The 19,071-nt window shown below is 45.4% G+C and overlaps 1 protein-coding gene across 2 annotated transcripts in view; it reads right to left on the reverse strand.

Moving 5' to 3' along the window:
- PCNX2 (pecanex 2) overlaps positions 1-19,071 on the reverse strand; it is a 280,264-nt gene that overhangs the window by 42,167 nt on the left and 219,026 nt on the right. For both annotated transcript variants that reach the window (XM_047702153.1, XM_047702152.1), the window contains exons 24-25: positions 13,513-13,571; positions 9,314-9,529 (exon numbers count right to left, since the gene is read on the reverse strand). In XM_047702153.1, coding sequence (XP_047558109.1) covers positions 9,314-9,529; positions 13,513-13,571 — 275 coding nt within the window. The remainder of the gene's footprint in view (positions 1-9,313; positions 9,530-13,512; positions 13,572-19,071) is intronic.

Here is a 19,071-nt window from a genome sequence, read left to right on the forward strand (position 1 = left end):
TAACAGGAAAGCCCCTTTCCTTCCCACACTGCCTATCTAGACAAGCGTGGCTTTGTCTCTCTCACTGATGTGTCTGTCACACAATTTGAAATGAAGATTATGTGTGTAGGATTTCTGAATGGAGAACCTATTATTTTATGGGTGAACTTTGGACCCAAGGAATTTAACTGCTTACTCGAGCTGTGTAGACATAGGAACTCAGGACTCGCTAATGACCTGAATGTTGTCATAGAGAAGAAAGAATTCTAGATAGTTTCAAGATTAGTGGGAAGCTATGGCTCTCCATGGACTCGCCAGTTAGGCAAAAGGTTTGGGTTGGATTAACTTGAGATAAGATTAGTGACAGATATATTAAAAATGTCCCCACAGGCTGGTGATTATGGGGTGTTAGCCAAACTCCGAGATGGCTGAGAACATTCCACACAAACAGGCACATAAATCCCACTTTTTGATGTTTTCCAGATCCACCGGTAACGTATGGCTACATCCTAATAACTATGCTTAGCTTCCCACGTTCATTCTGCAAGAGCCTTCAAGGTTTCACAGTTGCTAAGGCAGCTGATGGTTCAAGAAACTGAGCTGCTATCAGTGGTGACGCCATCTTAAGATTTAAGAGCACGTTCAGGTTAAATTTCTGAGTTTCAACAACCAGAGAGATTATTTTTAAAAATGGTTACTTATTCTTTCCTTCCCCTTCCTTTTTCCCTTCCTTCTTTCCTTCCTACTTTCCTTTCTTTCTTCCTTCCTCCCTCCCTCCCCACCCCCAAGAAAGTATGGCATACTGCAAAGGTCATGGACTTTGGGGACCTCCACATCCATATGCTTACCTCTCCTCCACCACTGGGGACTGTGAAGCCTGGAGCAACTTACTGAATCTCATTCCCCCAATTTCTTTATGTCTCAGATAGGAATAATAACACCTGCTCACTTATAATAACTTACAGTTATTATAGGAAATAGTCTAGAATATTCTAAGAACTATAATTAAAGTGCTTAGTATGGTACCTGGCAAAGAACTCATGCTCAGGAAACCTTAGATAGGTTCTACTTTCTCCCTCAACCAGTATTTACGGGGCATCCTGCATGAGCCAGTCAACACACCAGGGGAGGGACACGAATCAGACAAGGGGTCTCAGCCTTTGAGAGCCTCCCAGTCTAACAGCAAGGGTATTTCATAGCCTGCAGGAATAAAGAACTGCATCTATAAGCTTTGCAAGAATACTGAAAATAAGCTTTGGTTTTAAAATTATGAATTGTGATTTTATTATCAAGAAACCTTTATTGACCACCTACCACACGTGGCCACATGACCAACACCATGGCCACATCCTGATCCCCAAGATTCATGATCTAGATACAACAAACAAAACAAACTATAATTTTCATCATGACTTTGTTCTAAATAAGACGACAAAGTAATCTCTATTGGTTGTGGTTTCTTGTTTGAACTACTGTTATGAGCAAACACTGGAGGTATTTGATCCCATGGGAATGTATATATAAAACATAAAATATATATACAAATACAGTATCATTCATCCTAAAGAAATACTGAGAAAAGAATAAATCGACAGAAAACAGGAGTTAGGCAACTAATAGAAAAGGTAAATGTCCACATAACATCGTGCATTTCTGACACGGGTTTCCAAAACCCCACTTGATCAAATGACACCTTAAGATGTCTTAAGCCCTGGGGCGCCTGGATGGCTCAGTGGGTTAAGCCTCTGCCTTCGGCTCAGGTCGTGATCCCAGGGTCCTGGGATCAAGCCCCCATCGGGCTCTGCTTGGCAGGGAGCCTGCTTCCCAGCCCCACCCCCCCCCCCCGCCTGCTGCTCTGCCTGCTTGTGATCTCTGTCTGTCAAATAAATAAATAAAATCTTAAAAAAAAAAAAAAAAGATTTCCTAAGCCCTCCCCTAAGAAGATTTCTGGAAAACTGATCTTGCTGTGATAAAAGCGTAGTGGTCCTGTCTGTATTAATGAGGCTAATGGAAGCTGCATGCATAACTAAATCCCATCTCAGCAGCCCCAGAACTTCCCTGCATGTGACCCTGCTGCGTGTGACCCGGCCTTAGATGAAGGATCTGCTTCATCACCCTGGAGAGAACATTGCTTTATGGCAGTTCACGTCATCTGCCATGGGGAGCCCAGGACCCCCTATAGCGTAATTTCCATAGCACTGGATAAACCACGTTTTCTGACCTGATTTTAACCCGACTTCCACCCAGGCCACAAACTCTTGGGATCCTTTTGCTGTGCCCTCGGGGACTCATGATCTATTCCTCAAATTACTGGCACGTTCTCCTCCTCTCCTTGGTGCCCTTTTGGAAGGCTGGCTCTCCCTGTTCCTTCTGCAGCTCTCTGGAGTGGGGCTCATTGTTTTCCCGTACTCCTCTGGCACCCAGGTCGGAGGAGAATGGAATATGTCCTCTTGCTTCTCAGGGATGCTCTCAGGCCATTCTCTCTGTCTACTCTGCACCACTCTCCCTTGTTGCCTCCTTCCAAGGCCCTCAAGGTAATTCCAAGTCCATGGAGATTCTGGCCCAGGATCACTGGCACTCTCTAGCATACCCCTGGCCACCTCTCTTGGAGATTTCAGGATCCACAGAGATGCTCCTTCCAGCATCCTGAGCCCCGACTCCCACTCATCTAATGATCTCATCTTCCACTCAACCTCAGCCATTCATCTCCATGGCCATGACCCTAAGCTGTGATTACCAAAGACTGTCTCCCCCGGGAGTGTTAGTTTCAAAGCTCCTGCTCTCCAGCAACCACCTCCTGTCTTTCTAGCTCATTTCCTCTAACACTACAACTTCAACAATACTGACATACATTTCCTGGATCCAGAAAGCCCACCACCAGGTCCTGTTCCTCACCTTTCTCATACCCTTACTTCCCCCCCACCCCAGGTAGCATTCCATGGCTGGCCATTGCCGTCACCATCACACCCTTGCACACGCTGTCAATTCCCTTGTCCTTGGTTTACCTTATGGCACTCAGTCAACTCGGTCTCAATCCCAATTAAGGCTAGCTCTGCCATTCTCTACCTGCACCCAAGAGGCTACATGTGGGCTTAGGAAGAAACACGAGCAACCTTAACATGTCTTCCTTTAAAATCATGATACCTAACCTCATGTGGCCTCTTCATACTGGCCAACTTGATTGCCACCACTCCATCCATTCTTCCGTCCTCACGCCCATCTCTTAACTGCATCTGGGCCATATGTTCCCCCTCCTCTCCTGTTACTATCAATGAACTACTATGGATTCCATTCTCCTAGCCCTTGGGATTCTATCACTCACCATCACAGCAAGCCTCCTCTTCCCTTTGCCTGAAATCCTTCCACTCTGCTTCACTGTCCAGGCCTATCATCATCTGGTGCACTGATGCTCCGGGGTGCTGACCTTCCCTGTGTGGCACCGTATTAGCAGGAAGTTCACAGCCATGGTCTCAAGACTGGGATGTCCACCAATAACACCTGCTCCCTGTGAGAGAATTATACTTGGAGTCCAGCAGAGAGGACACATTTAACTTTCCTGCAAGTGCATGATATGGTGGAAGTATTTTATACCTCCTGACCTGATGGCTTGTCGAGCTGGAAATACACTAGGAACTTAGAGATCACACCGAGGTTCCAATGATGAGTCCAGAATCTGAGAGGTCAAGTCACCTGTGATGCTCTGTTAAGTATCTTGATATCTTAAATACCTTTTGGCTGCTTTTTTTGCGGAGGGGGCAACTAGAAAAATAATGTGGAACTTCTGAAAGGATGTGCCAGTGACTAAAGGCATTTTACCCAGTTACTTAGTGTTTGCAAACTAAATAAGCATTACAATACAATCCAAACAAATATCCAAAAGGAGAAAGGAAGGAAGAAGGTAAAATAGTAATACACAAAGAGAAATTTTGGTTAAAAGCTAGAGAGTCCCATGAGTTTGCCTAGTTCCAGCACTAACTAGCTGTGAGCCTGCAGAATGTATTCACCTCCTGGCTCCTCACTTTCCCATTTGTTAACTGGGAGGAAGCGATGGGACTGTGGCAGTTCTGACCGTGGGTGTCATCTTCACAGGCTGGTGCTCTCTCCTTAGCTCGGAGTTCACATTCATGTCATAAGAGACTCCCTCCAGTGCCTCTTACTTTTGGCTCCTACTCTTGGTTCTCCCCCTCTTTAGACAGTATTTTCAAGTAGCCTGGCTTCTCTTTTTCACAGCACCATGAGTCCTCATTTGTCTCCCCTTCTAACAGGAATGGATGAACCCATCAGCCTGGGTCACCTGGATGACTAAAGGAGAACAGAAATGGATTGAACAGATAATCAACTCTTGCTTTTCCATGTTTCTGTATCCACCTACAGTGATGGTTAAATGGACTTAAAATCCAATAGATTCCATTTCTTTTGAAAAACCTTGAACTTGGTGCCCTCACACTGTGGACCTTCTAAAGTGTTATCTATTATCTTGACTTTCATTTAAAGCCAATGATTAATCTGTGAAGTCTTGAATGGTTTCCTAAGAGGCTCCTTGGTGAGGCAGATGCAAGTAATACTCATAAACCCAAGAGCAGCAAAGGTACCACAATCCCATTTCTTTAACAAATATAGAATTTATTTCTATTCTGGGATGTGTGAGCCAAAAGGAGTAGGACAGAAAAATGCGGCTTCCTTACTTGTATTCTTGGTTTGAACTGGTTTCAATTATTCCCTACAATACCAGCCAACAGAAAAAAAAGATGTGTCGTGGGCCTTAATCATTTTTGGGGCTATCCAGGATCTAAATCTCTACTGCATATTTGGAAAATTACCCAGAAGCCAAACTGGCCAACTGTTCACGAACTTTATACTTTTACTCTTTCTCCTGGGTACTCAGCTAGACAACAACTCCTAGTTTCTCTTACAACGAGCTATGTCATTTCTAAACAATAGAATAGAAGAGTAGATGATGTATTCCAGGTACAGGCCTGTCCCAAAGCAACCTTTTAGGCAAGCCTCCACTCCCTGCCACCTTGATGTTGAAGCTCAGAGTGACCTCAAAAGCAATGTGTAGGGACTAAGCAAAGTTTCTGTTAGCCAGGACCCTTGACGGTGTGGAAGGGAACCATCCCCGACCTCCACCACCTCTTCTCACTGATTGGAGTCTACGTGAGTACAAGAATAAGCCTCTGTTGTGCCAGTCACGGAGACTTGGGACTTAACGATGACAGCAGCCAGGATGACTTCAACCAAAGTACTCATACGGTGAGTCCTGACAAGAGGCAGTGGTCATCTCCTGCTCTGGGAACTGAGAACTTAGACACCCTCTCTCACAGCCTCCCTTGCATCTAGAGCATAGGCATAAGGTCTCTGCTTCATCCATGAGCTGCACCCCAGACTTTGACTAATGTGCTGGTGACACAAAGAAGCAGGTGCATGGGACGTATTCTGTAAGCGGGGGGTGGTGGCAGCAGGGGTTCTTCATCCAGATTCAGGGGGTAGCAGGGGCAGCAGCAGCATCCAGGATCACGGTGTCAATAAAGTGAGGGCAGCACCCATGTCCCCCCTCCTCCCTGCCAACATGTGACTGCTTCATGGGATCAGAGCCGTGGTGTGATTTTAGACATGGCTCTTGACTTAGAATCACAAAGCCTACTTTTCCAGCCTTCTCAGAAAGTCTGTGCCCTGTGCAATGTCTTCCAATAAACCCTCCCCCTGGTTAAGTTCACTAGGGTTGATTTCTGCTGCTTGCAATTAAAAACTACTATGGAGACAGCTGCATCCCTTGCAGTGAGAAATGGACAGGTGGGCTTCTTGCTCCCCAGTCATGGGAGGTTGTCCTCATCTTCCTCTTCCTCCGGCGTGTGCTGTTCATTTCCTAGACTTGGTCTGTGCCATGAGCGGTGCACACTTCCACTGACGGCTTCAATATGCTTCAGAAAGGGAGCGCTGCTGGATTTTGACTGCCCCAGGTTATAATGAAGTAGGTCACATTTGACCGAAAAAAAGACAGCTATTTGGGAATATAGGAAACTGGAGAAAAAAGTGAAACACTGAAGGAATATCTTCGAAAAATAGTCCAGGAGGAGAAAGAAAACAAGATCTTCCCTGGGAATACTGTAATAGATATTGAAAAAGCTATAAAAAGGAAGAGTCCTTTTAGGTCAGCTGGATCCCACCTGCAAATACAGCATAACTTGGGTTTTTGTCCTCCTCTCTTAATAGCATCGTGTTCCAGTCTATGGTAGAACTAGGTCAAAGAAAACGTATTGTACAGGAGTGAGTGGTATCGGGCAGGTTAACTGATGTTTTGTTCCCAAGACATCATTAGTAGGCTTAGGCCATTCTTATAGGCAGGCTCCATTTCTCTTGTGGTTGGCAGGAGGAAGAAAAACCACCTAGGAGACCCTCCTGGGCGGTCTCACCGAACATAACAGTTGGTGTGTTGGTTCTGAGCCATGTTCTGGGTTTCACCTGAGGCAGCTTCAGGAGCCTGGTGTGTAGTTCCAAGACTGGCCCCCAGTGACTCATGCTGTATGACAGGGCTACTTTCCACCACACAAATTGGAGCTGTCCTTGGGGATGACTGGCCAACAGGACATGATGGTAGTGACATAGTGCCTGTCTCAGAGACTGGGCCATAAAGGGCCTCACGGTGGCCACGTTCCCCTCTTTGGAACACCAAGACCACCCAGACCATACCTAGTCCAGCCCGCTAGACACTGAGTGGCACGTGGAGGACAACCACAGGGCCCGAGTTGGTAGCCAGCTCCAGATGTGGCCCTCAGACCTTCCAGCCTGGTTCATCTCCCAGCTGAATGCAGCCGCCCAAGAAACCCAGGGTGAGCCCAGCAGAAGAACCACCAGCCACCCACACGGCAGTGAAGAAGAAACATCCTTGTTGTGCTAAACCATTATGTTTTTGATGGTTGGTTACACCCTCCAAAATGGTATGAGGCGAAGCCCTAATGCTCAGGGCGATGGGTTAAGAAGAACGCCTGTTCATGGTCTGCAGAGCTCACAGGTAAGGTTCTGCACGCTTTCAACATCCAGGTAACTTGGAAGCCTGGGAACTCAAGGCTCAGTTAGTTCACCAGCAGAATGGAAGCCCCATGGCACTTGTGATAGAAGCTCTAACTCAGGGTCAATCGGGCTCACTTTAAAAATCCTCCTTTGAATTCCAGGAAAACTTAAAAGCTCTCAAAAATGGACAAGCCTGTTGCATTATTGTACCACCTCCTGTGGCATTTTCTGGCATTTGGGCACAATTTCAGGGAAACACGGCTTCTCTGTTCATCGTGCAGAATTGGATCACTACTCCCTTGGCCCAGTACCATTTTCCAAAGTAAGTTCCCTGAATTCGATTCTTAAAATTTGTAAGGATGCATAGAATTACATGCTTAAACCAGAGAACTCCCCATTCTAAAATATATATGTGTGTGTGTGTGTGTGTGTGTGTGTGTGTATTTACACACACGCACGCGTACGTGCACACATATATATGGTACAAAGTTATTTAGGAATTCTAATAAAAGTAATGGATATTCACAAGACTAAAGCTTAGAACCAAAATGCTTGGTTAAAATGTTAGGAAATTGTGTTAAAGATATAAAATGATGGCAATTTGTTCTTGGCTAAAAGGTGTGTTTTCGTCACTGGGAGGTTCTGGAGGGTGATGACCTGGCTCTTACTCATCTTTCCACCCCTTTTTCCCAAACCACCTGGAAACCTCAAATGGCTACATTTGGCCCTTTTGTCATCACGTGCCCACCCTCCCCTCTAGCTGCAGCCTCTCCTCGGCCGAGCTGACCGGGAGCCTGGTCTGATGCCTCGTCTCTGGTCCCCATGGCGCCCCACACATGGCTCCGCCGTGATGCTCATTGCTCAGTATGTGTCTCTTGTCAGCAAGGCTCCAAGCTCCTTAACGTGGGGCCCCTGCACGTCTGTACTCACAGCACCCAGCCCAGTGCTTGCTAAATGTCTTCTGAGTGAATATAAGGCCCTTAAGTCCAATTAGCCGCTTGATAGATCCACTTATATGAGTCGACAGCATTTAAAAGCCCGTTTAAATATCCAACATGGAGCCCTTGGTTACATTCCCAAACCCAAAAGTACTGTTCCCCTCCAGGCTTCCCAGTCTCAGTAAAGGCACCTCTGTCCACCCACGTGCCCAACCTGGAAACCGGAGAGCATGCCGAGCCTCCTCTCTCCCACACCCCCCAACGCTGCTGAGCCCAGCCCTGTCCACGTCCAAATCTCCCTGAACTCCTCTGTCTCCCCCTTCCTCCCCTGCTTGGGTGACTCCGAGACCCCCCTAAATGGCTCCCCATTATGCACAGAATGAATGCAGCCCCTCATCCTGGCTGGGAGGCCCCACGTGCCTGGGCTCCCACCCCCTCCCGTACCACACTGCGGCCGGCCTGCTGGTTTGCTCTGGTCACGTCAGGGCTCCCCGCTCATCCACAGAAGCCCCCAGCCTGCACCATCCTTCTCCCCGGCCGCTTTCCCTGGCCGCCCCGTCTAACGTAGCCGCCCCCAGCTCCGCCCTCTGTGGTGATCACGGTCACAGACACATGATTTACTTCTTTCATAGAACTTTCCGCCATTATGTTCGTTTGCTCATTTGTTTATTGTTTTCCACATGTCCCACTGAAGGTTAACACCACAAGGGTAGGAGTCTTTTGAGTCACGTGCCCATGGCACCGCTGCAATTTGAACTTGGCCAGACAAGAGGAGGTGTTGGAAAAACATGGACCGAATGAGGGAATAACCAAAGAACACAGGAGAAGGGCCCCTGAGCACGTATGTTGTGCTAATCCCTGCCCACTCCCCCACTCGGCCCTGGGGGCAGATTAACGGGAAAACTGGGGTCACGCTTTCAAGATTCAGGTCAACTCCATAACTGCAAACCAATAAGCATCCCCACCATGCCCGCAAACACATGATCTCATCTAAGTCACGCAACTTTAAGAGGCCGCCATTCTTCTCTTCTCATCGTACAGCTGAAGACAAAAGGCTCAGACACAGAACGATGACCCCATGCACACTCCATGTCCTCCTGGCACATCTGAGTTTTTTCTAGAAGGATTAAAACCAAAGTTCTGACTTGCCATGCCAAAGGTTTTCACCAGACGATACGGTTCACCTCGTCACTCCCTCAGATGCTGGGATGGGTCTACACCAGAATACATAAATGAGGGTGGCTGTAAGCAGCTCCCCCTCCCCGCGCCATCTATAGGACAAGTGTTACATTCTTCCCCTCATGGAGACTTCTCATGAAAGCTTTGCGCGATAACTAATTTAGCCAACCAGCCTCCAACAACTTCCACAATGAAGAGATTCTTACCTCGAAATTCCAGTCCTCGAAGCTGAAAGGTGACAAGACCATTTCCAATTTCAATCAGGTGAACAAAAGCATTGAGGTAGTCGGAGGCCAAAATAAAGCAATCGCCAGAGCTGTAGTTACCCCATCGACCAAGAACTAAGTCTCCACATAGGGACTCCTGCAGGGCCCGCGTCAGGTGCTCATAAAAGATGGAATTAAGATTGTTGTCATCACTCCCTAAAGACAGAACAAGAAATACAATCAGTGTGTACTTAGCCCTATACACTCAGATCTGGGAAACGAGGAGTTATCATTTGATCAAGGGTAAATCAGGCTTTATAGATACTTTGCCTATTTTTGTTGACTTTGTGAAACCCTCTTATTTATTATTTATTTTTTTTTTTTTACCTTTCTCTTCTCTCTGGGCAGTCTCGTCTACACAAATGGATTAAATTATTGTCTTAATGCAGATGACTTACAAATTCATACCTCTGAGGTCTCTTGTCTAAGCTCTAGGCGTGTGTACCTACTTGTTTACTTAACATCTGCTCTGGTATGTCCCAAATGCTCCCCACCTCCAACATGCCCGAGTCGGGTCCCCCTTCTGTTACCCATTTCAGCAAATAGTACCAGCACCCAGAAAGCCATAACCCAGGGTCTCTGTTCCCACTCCTTCACACGCCAGCCTCTCAATTTTACTTTCTCCGATATTTTTTGCATCTTTCTACCCTTCCTCATTTGCATTACGTCTACCTTATTGCAAGCTGAATTATTTCTCAAGTGGACAGCCACACTAGTCCTATGACTCCCTGGTGTATCTTTACTGGGACCCCTGTTGCCTCATCTACTCCCTACACCACATCCAGAATGAGCTTTTTGACTTGAGAAGGTAAATGCTCTATCTAGGACTCCTCAGCCCCATTATTTCTAGTCCTTAGTGGGTTTTTCAATGCTCTTAATGTAGGAACAAGGCTTCTTCACGTCACCTATAAGAGGATCCCATATAATTTAGCATTCCCGGGTATAAGCTGGGACAGTCGTAGGTATAAGCTAGGAGCAAACCTAGGATATATGGACACACAAGAGGCAGGTGGGATCTGCTCCCTATTCCAATCTCCATCCTCTCTTCACACAAACATCCTCCTCCCTTCTCACTTATGCTCAGCAGAGAACTTCTTCCAGTGGAGGGACTCATGAGCCCTTCTCACCCAGACCTTTGTAGACACCGATCTTTCTGCCCGGGTTGCTCTTCCACTCCTCTCTGGCTTTTGCACACTTCCTGTTCTTCAGATCTCATCTTAATGGCTACTTCAGGAAAGCCTCCACTGGCCACTTTGCTGGGCCAAATCCCCTATTACAGGTTCACAGCACCGTGCTCCTCTACTCCGAAGCACCTGTCACAGTTAGAATCTGACTTTCGGTTTTTGTGTATATCTGGGTATTTGATTTGCATGTGATTTCTCCAATCCAGTGGAGAAAATAAAGTGCAGAAGACGAGACGTGAAGGAAGACAGATCTGTGTCTGAATCTGCTTACTTCTCTGTCCCAACCCTGGCGGAAGTCCTAACGCGCAAAAGGAACTAACTGAATGTCTGTTGAATCATGGATAACACCGTAGGTCCTACAGCTTCTTTAAGAGAATTCTGTTTTTAAGGACACACCTGTCAAGTAACTCCCGGGTCTTTGTGAAATCAAAGTTATTGAGGCATAGAGACAATAAACAGCATCAATTCATAAGTGTGTGTGTGTGCACGCACATGCGTGCTCATGTGTGTGGATACACACACCCATATATGCTACATATAAATATAAACGATTATTGCTAGTATTATGTACTATAGACAAATTCAGGTTTTTATGTATTAAATACACATAGATATATAGATGTCATTTACTGCTTCTAAATTATATATATAATTCAGATTTATGGAGGGATAATTTATGTGGAGTAAACGTTATCTTTTTTAATGTGCAATCGTATGAGTTTAATAAACGCATTTTCACATAACCACTGATTAGAAAGATACATGTGAGATTTGCACATGTGGCTGTACCCAGCAGTCTCTCCATTTCAGTGCTGCGTAGTATTCCGTGGTGTGCATGCACTAGAGCCTGTTTATGCATTTATCCGCTGGAGGAAATTTGGGTTGGTTCTAGTTTTAGTGATTAGGAGGAAATCCGCCAAAAATATTCATAAGCAGAAGTTTATAGGAACGTAAGTTTGGGTTTTTCTTGCGTAAATACCTAGGAGTGGGGCTGCTGTTCTCCAAAGTGGCTGTACCACGTTTGCTTCCCCTCCAGCTGCAGTGACCAAAGGGTTCTAGCTCTTCCTCATCTTTGCCAAGACTCGGCATTGTCAGCAGCTGCCTGCTTGCTTGTTTAATTATAGCCGTTCTGACTGGGTGGATGATAACACTGAGAGAGGAGTGAAGGAGGGGTACAGGAGAGGAGATGGAAGGTTGGGGGGCATGGGATTGGGGGTTATGGTATCTTTCCTTTAATCCCCCTTCCATTCCCTCTATCAGATCTGTCACAATGAAGGACAAAACACACTTTAAAGAGAAGACTGGATAAACCTGGACATCCTCCTGCTCAGTGGTCTTGTGCGTGGAGGAAGTGCCAGGAGGGTCTGAGAGAAAAGTTTACATTCAGTACTCTTATATTAGGGGCCTCTTATGTTTGGGACTGAACTTCTGGCTCTGGAAAGTCAGAGAAGCAGAGCCGCCCCAAGGAAGAAATCCTTCTAGATGGTCTATTCGAGTGGAGGCAACGTCGGGGGAGGTCCAGGTAAGGACTGCACATTTGAGTAGAGCTGTCCCTGGTCCGGACCCCAGGGAAAGGGAGCGTGACTGGGGGTGCAGGAAGGTGAAGACTAGCCCCTTCCTATGTAAGGAAGAACACCGGTCCACCTGTCAGAAATCTAAGACGACACCATCACATTATGACTATCCTTGCTGAGCACCCATGGCAGTTAAGGCTGAATTGAAATTAGTGCACTTATAGCCTAATTATGATTAATGGGGAGAAAAAGACGGTTCTGTGGGCTGAGTCACGTTACGCAGTCTCCTGAAGTATCAGCACGCTCAGTCTTCCGTGCAGAAGAAGACTGCCTGACCCACCACTCTCGATGCACGTCCGATGATGAATCAGCACGCATCCCGAGACCCTAATCAGAGATTACTTCGGAGTCTCTGCCACTTTTAAAGGGAAAGCCTGAGTGAATTAATTTTTGCTTAATTCTCCAAACTGTTTGGTAAACAAAACAAAACAAAACAAAAACAGTTTCAACCACCGAAGTGGAGTTTTTGTAGAAAGAACACCTTGACCACGGAGCCACATAATTGCATTAAAATGAGACAACGATCATGAATAACTGGAGGGAAGACGCACTCATGACTCTGTCCGTATGCCTTGTGTCAACAGCCCTGCAGTGTCACAGAGTCCCAGGGCTGCGCATCAGAGACACTCGTAGCCTACCCGGCCCCCCGCGCCCCCACGTTGTAACAGTGAGTTGAACTTTAGGTCAACAAAAAATAAGCCTGTCTCTCTGGGTATTTTACCATTTCTAATTACGAGTTCAAAGTAATCGTGTACATGCAATTCAAATGTAGATAATGACATGATACCACTCCTCCTAGACAAAGCCTTCGGCACAGCCAAGAGTGAGGTGGATAAAAATAGAGATGAGTTAAACTCTGCATTCTGATATGAGGAAAAAAGATAGAATGGTTAAAAATGTAACAGAATGGAGAAAGCAAAAAGTAAAATAATTTCCTAGCAGGTAAGTCCTTCCACAGCTTAATGTTGAACGAAGTTTCTGAAGACTATGGGACCCTACATGCAGGAATGGTTTGCCATTGAGAAAATTGTAAGGCTGACGACAAATTTTTTTTTGCTACAAGACCAGTAACAAGGTTTAGAGTCCATATTTGCCTTTTGCCACACACAAACTAAGATGTCCTCACTGACAGTCACTTTAGACTGAACAGGGACCACAGCAAGTCTAGGTAACAGAGAAGAGTATTTCCAAACCCAATCAGGAGGCTTGCTCCGTCTATCTGTATCATTTCATTTTTCTGGCCAGCATATTCATTACCCAAACATATTTCCAGTGACTAAAAAGAGTGAGTACTCATTTCCCCCGTTTGGATCGAAGGGAGCCATCTATATAAGGGAATAAATAAGGAATTTAAAGAGTGAGAAGGAAGGTATTTGCTTACCTGGATCCTTTTCAATTTGGACCACCAGTCTCGTGTTGGAATTATCCACACGCCGTGTGCTAGAAGGGGGCACAAAGGGTAGAAGGTCACGAGTAGAACACTACGGAGGAGAGAGTTGGTTTGCGGAACTGGCTGTGTGGTGGGGAAGGCAGGGGACATGGAGCTCACCAATCAGGGCGATCGCTCCTATAGGACATGCTGCAGGAAGGGAGAGGGGTCTCACAATAACAAGGAGAGGGAAAATTACAAGAAATCCAGGGAGGGGAGAGATGACGACATCTCAGGATTGGGAGACCGGCCTTGTGCCTTATCAAGTTTGAGCACCAGGTCCATAAAATGAAAGCAAGCACTTGGATCGCCGATGGAATGTCACTCGCCTTCTGATTTTAAAAGCGGTACCCACACAGGCATCTTTCTTTTCCAACTGACCCCAGAAAACTGGTGAGCGATCAGCGTCACCACCACTTGCTTTCCAGCGCTGGGCGCCTTCTTCCAGGCCTCTCTTCCGTTGAAGCACAAGAATGAAATTGGGTCTTACCAACTAGAAGAAGACAGATTGTCTGCAGCCATAGTGACAAACGGCCATCAGAACCAGTTTTAAATCTCTCTGATTATGACAACTCACCTCTGTTCAGAGCCTCAAGTAAACCAGCCAACCCATGTGGCCCCTTGCTTCTGAAGACAGCCAGTGTAGGCAGACTCACTCCAGAATTCCGAGGGATGACTGAGCAACGGAGTGTCCCCAAGGAACTGTCTGTGCCCATGCTATCAACCCGCTTCTGCCCTAATACTTCAGCCATCCTTGACCTTCATGTGTCCCAGAAACACTTTATAAGTGCAATAGCTCTGCTCAGAGAGACTGTGCCTGACCTGCTTTGTCTTCTTATTTATATTTTTTAATCTTTTAAAGATTTTTTAAAAAAGATTTTATTTATTTATTAGACAGAGATCACAAGTAGGCAGAGAGGCAGGCAGAGAGAGAGAGTGGAGAAAGCAGGCTCCTCGCCGAGCAGAGAGCCCGATGCAGGGCTCGATTCCAGGACCCCGAGATCATGACCTGAGCCCAAGGCAGAGGCTTTAACCCACTGAGCCACCCAGCCCTAAAGATTTTTTTAATTCATTCATTTGAGAGAGGGAACTAGAGAGAGCACAAGCAGGAGGAGAGACAGAGGGAGAGGCAGATGGAGAAGCAGAGGGAGAGGGAAAAGCACATTCCCCACTAAGCTGGGAGCCCAGCGTGGGGCTCAACCCCAGGACCCCAGGATCATGACCTGAGCTGAAGGCAGACGCTTAACCACGGAGCCGCCCAGGCATTTTGTGTCTTTTTGTTTCAGATCTTCAGTGGTGGTCTCATCACCCTTTGAAGGATGAAATAGGAGATTGACTTCAACCACATGACCTTGAATATTTAACTGTTCATGATGTACAAAGATGGCAATTTCACACGGTTACACCGAAGCCATTAAGAAAGGGCTTTCACCAGAAATATACCATCGAATACAGGCTTACGTACAAGTTTGAACAATAATGAGGGTCCTCTTCACATTTGTGAAAAAACTGACCTTTCTCATGCCTGGCCCCTGCCTTTCCTTTCTCTGCTCCAACCACGTTAGCCTTTTTCTACGTCTGCAGCGTGCCCTGACCTCCTATTCCTGTCACCCTGCCTTCCCTGGCGTCCTTTGTGACTCTGGCGTCCTCCCTCTACTTGGAGTCTTTTCTACCCCGTCTGCCTTCCTGACAGACTCCTCTAGTGCTTCAAGTCTGGCCCCAGTATCGCTCTCAGGGAAGCCTTCCTGACACCTGCTCTAGGTGAGACTCATGTCATATGCCCCTTCACACATCACACCTCTCCTGTGGGGAGCCTGTCATAGTTAATATTACTAACAGTGATGACAGCTAATAGTCCCGTAACACGTCTCTGTGTAAGTACTTCACGTGAGCTAACTCATCATATCCTTACAACTACATTCTTAGGTAGGTATTATTATTATACCCATTCCCTCCGAGTATGAACTGGAGCCACAGTGAAATTAACTACAGTCCCCAAGGCCACACATAAATGTGGAGTCAAGATTTGAACCTGGTGGGCTGATTATTTGATTATATCCACCTCTCACTCCAGACCCTGAGTAGCATGAAGACCCACCTTTGCTCACAACTAGCATGAATAAATGAAGGGCCCAAAATAATGCTGTTTCTAATGTTAATTCTTCTCTCATGACGTCTGCTAAGAAGAAAAGAGACTAGCCACCACCAACTTCCAACTTAGAGTTAAACATGATCATTGACATCCCGAGTGTGATTTAATAAATGACAAGCACTCCTCAGTAGATATGGTGCTTAAGAAGAAATCTCAGAATGCAGGGTTCTATTGTGAACTTGTCTCTTGGGAATCAGAGAGATTAAAAAAAAAATAGGGGCGCCTGGGTGGCTCAGTAGGTTAAAGCCTCTGCCTTTGGCTCGGGTCATGATCTCAGGGTCCTGGGATCGAGCCCCGCATTGGGCTCTCTGCTCAGTGGGGAGCCTGCTTCCTCCTCTCTCTCTGCCTGCCTCTCTGCCTACTTAAGATCTCTGTCTGTCAAATAAATACATAAAATATTTAAAAAATATATTTATATGGAGCTAAGAAAAAAAGTATTCTCCTTTTCCATCTGTTTCAGATACTTGAGAAGCATCTAGGTGAGATCCTGTTTGAGCTTTGTGGGACTGGAGAGAAGAACTATTTGGCTGCATCTCAAAAACGCTGTTAGCCCCACCACTCTGTTCTATTATTGCTTCAGTTTTCCTTCCAAATACCCTCGGATCAGCTTTGAAAGTAAAAGAGCCCAGGGTGGCAAAAAAATACAGCAAACAACAAAATTCTTTCTAATGAAGGCTGAAATCCCATGTCAGCATAAGAAGTCCCTAAATGGAATTTTAATTTCACCTGAAGACCTAGGACAAATGGAATTTTTAGCAGCAGAATAAACAATTTTTAAAGTGGGGCTGAGCCAAAAGAAATTCATTTACTATACTCCTTAGGGAATTAAAACACCTTCTAAAACTATGTTAGCTGGAAAGCTATCTTTTCAAAAGGCTATTGGATGCAGAGTGCTAAATTCGATCAGCAATAACTAAGCCAAGCTGCCTGCGTACCCCAGGGCCTCTGGCTCTCCACCAGACTCTCTAAGAAGGTGAACTGTCAGCCATACCAGGTCATTTGAGTTTTTCTCCAGTGCTTTCCTCCCCTATGTTTGGTGCTTACCACTCAAAGGTGCTAATTAGCTCAGTAATTGGATTTCTGCCTTAACTGTCTGATTGCATAAACATCAATTCTGTTTGCTCAGAGAGAAAATGGGGGCTTGTATCTCACGCCTCCATCTCCAGGGGGGTACAGAATGCTGGTACATGTTAGGTGTGTGTCTCTCTGCACGTACTCTTCCCAGCACCTGCCTGGCAAGTCTTTGTTCATTGCTAGGCAACATTGTCCTGAGGGCCACGGGCCAACAGTCTAGCCATAGGCCTTTCCAGATAGGTTGACTTACTCCAAAGCATCTTCCCTTATGTTAATGTGGAATGCAAATAACTACGCTAGTTTCCACCCTTCAAATTTTGCTTTCTCACCTCCTGATATGTCTCCCTAAGTCAAGCACCTTCTCTCTTACACAGTTTCACCAGAGGCACTTAAATAATTTAACAGCAATTTAATTATACTGCTTCAAATTCCCATTTGTCAGCACACACAGACTATTTATGGGAGAATTATTCCTGTTTTTCTTTCGATGGGGAAGTATGACTGGCTGGAATGAGAAGTTTGATGGGTGTCTGTTCATACAGCAAACCCAGAATGGAGTTGTGGATGGACTGTTGTTTGATTCATGGGACAGGATGGCCTTAGAAAAATCTAGACAAAAGAAGGTAGCCAGAGCTGAAATAGAAGGACACTGTCACCTCTTTAATTGGATATAGACACAAGGTTCCTTCAGGTTTGTTTCGCATCTTTAATTTTTGCTGCCACTGACATACTGGTTCTCTCTAAGCCAGCGCTGCTCTTCTGGCAGCTGGGTCACCATGTGCCTCACGTGACTTGGCAGGAGAGAAACTTCCTGAGGGCATAGGGTTGTACAGCTGGCATCGTGGGCTCTGCCTGAGGACAGACATTCAGGAACTGCCAACCTTGCTACCATCTGGGAGGTATGGTTTGGTTCTGGTTCCCAGTACCTTAGGGATTAGCTGTTTGGGATCCCAAACTAAAGGCGGGAGGTCTTTTGGGCGGCTGGGTAGCACAGTCGGGTAAGCATCCAGCTCTTGCTTTTGGTGCAAGCCATGATCTCAGGGCTATGAGATGCAGCCCTGTGGGGCTGCTTGGGATTCTTTCTACCCCTGCCCCTCCCACTTGTGCACTCTCTCTCTCTCTCACATAAATAAATCTTGAAAAAAAAAAAAAAAAGGTGGGAGGGTCTTGGTCAATGCAACCACCTTTGATGGCCTGGCCTTTGATTTCTAACTCCACCTGAAGGTAACAAAGCAATGCTGAGTAGTGTCAGTGAAAGCCGGTTAAGACAGAAGGCTGAAATAATATCCAGAGTCTCACAACATAGTACCCAGAATCTTGTCCAGATTTCAATAGAAAATTACTCGTCATAATGCAAAGCAAGAAGATCTCAGAGTAAAAAATGACAATTAATAGATGCCAACACTGAGATAACAGAAATGAGAGAATTATCTGACAAAGATTTGGAATTAGTGTTCATAAAATTCTTCAATAAGCAACTAAGAATACTTTTGGAACAAAGGAAAGAATAGAATCTCAACCAAAAAAAAAAAGAAAGTCAGCAAGGAAATAGAAAATACAAGAAGAACCAAATAGAAATTTTCTAAGTAAAAATATACAATAGAAGCAAATACAAAATAATGCAAAATATATGTGCAAAATAAAAAACTCAAAGGAAGGACTCAGTTCCAAAATGGCAGAGATAGAGAAACGAATTAATGAACTGGAATATAAAACAATAGATAAATAATCTGAACAAAGGAGAGAAAATAGATTCAAATAGCATAAACAGTCTCAGACACCTGTGGGATTATGACAAAAGATTTAACATTCTAGTCATCAGAGTTCCATAAGAAGAGGAGAAATTGGTGATAAACTCAAGGAAGTTCACACCAAGATACATCACAGTCAAGCATATACCAAGACAGAACATAACCGGGAACAAAAAATTATCTCAACAAATTTTTATAAAAACTGAAATAATACCAAGTGTAATTTCCAACCATAATGAACTCAAACTAGAAATCAATAACTGAAAGATAACAAGAAAACATTCAAACAGTTGCAAACTAAACAATACAATTCTTTTCTTTCTTTTTTTTTTTAAGATTAATTTGTTTATTTTAGAGAGAGACCACATGCAACCATGAAGTGGAAGGACAGAGGGGGAGGGAAGGAGAATCCAAGAAGACTCCATGTTGAGCACAGAGCCCGAGGTGAGGCTCAATCCCACGACCCTGGGATCATGACCTGAGCAGAAACCAAGGATTGGATGCTCAACCGACTTCACCATCAAGGTATCCCAA

The sequence above is a fragment of the Lutra lutra genome, chromosome 14, assembly GCF_902655055.1.
Source record: "Lutra lutra chromosome 14, mLutLut1.2, whole genome shotgun sequence".
Lineage (NCBI taxonomy): Eukaryota > Metazoa > Chordata > Mammalia > Carnivora > Mustelidae > Lutra > Lutra lutra.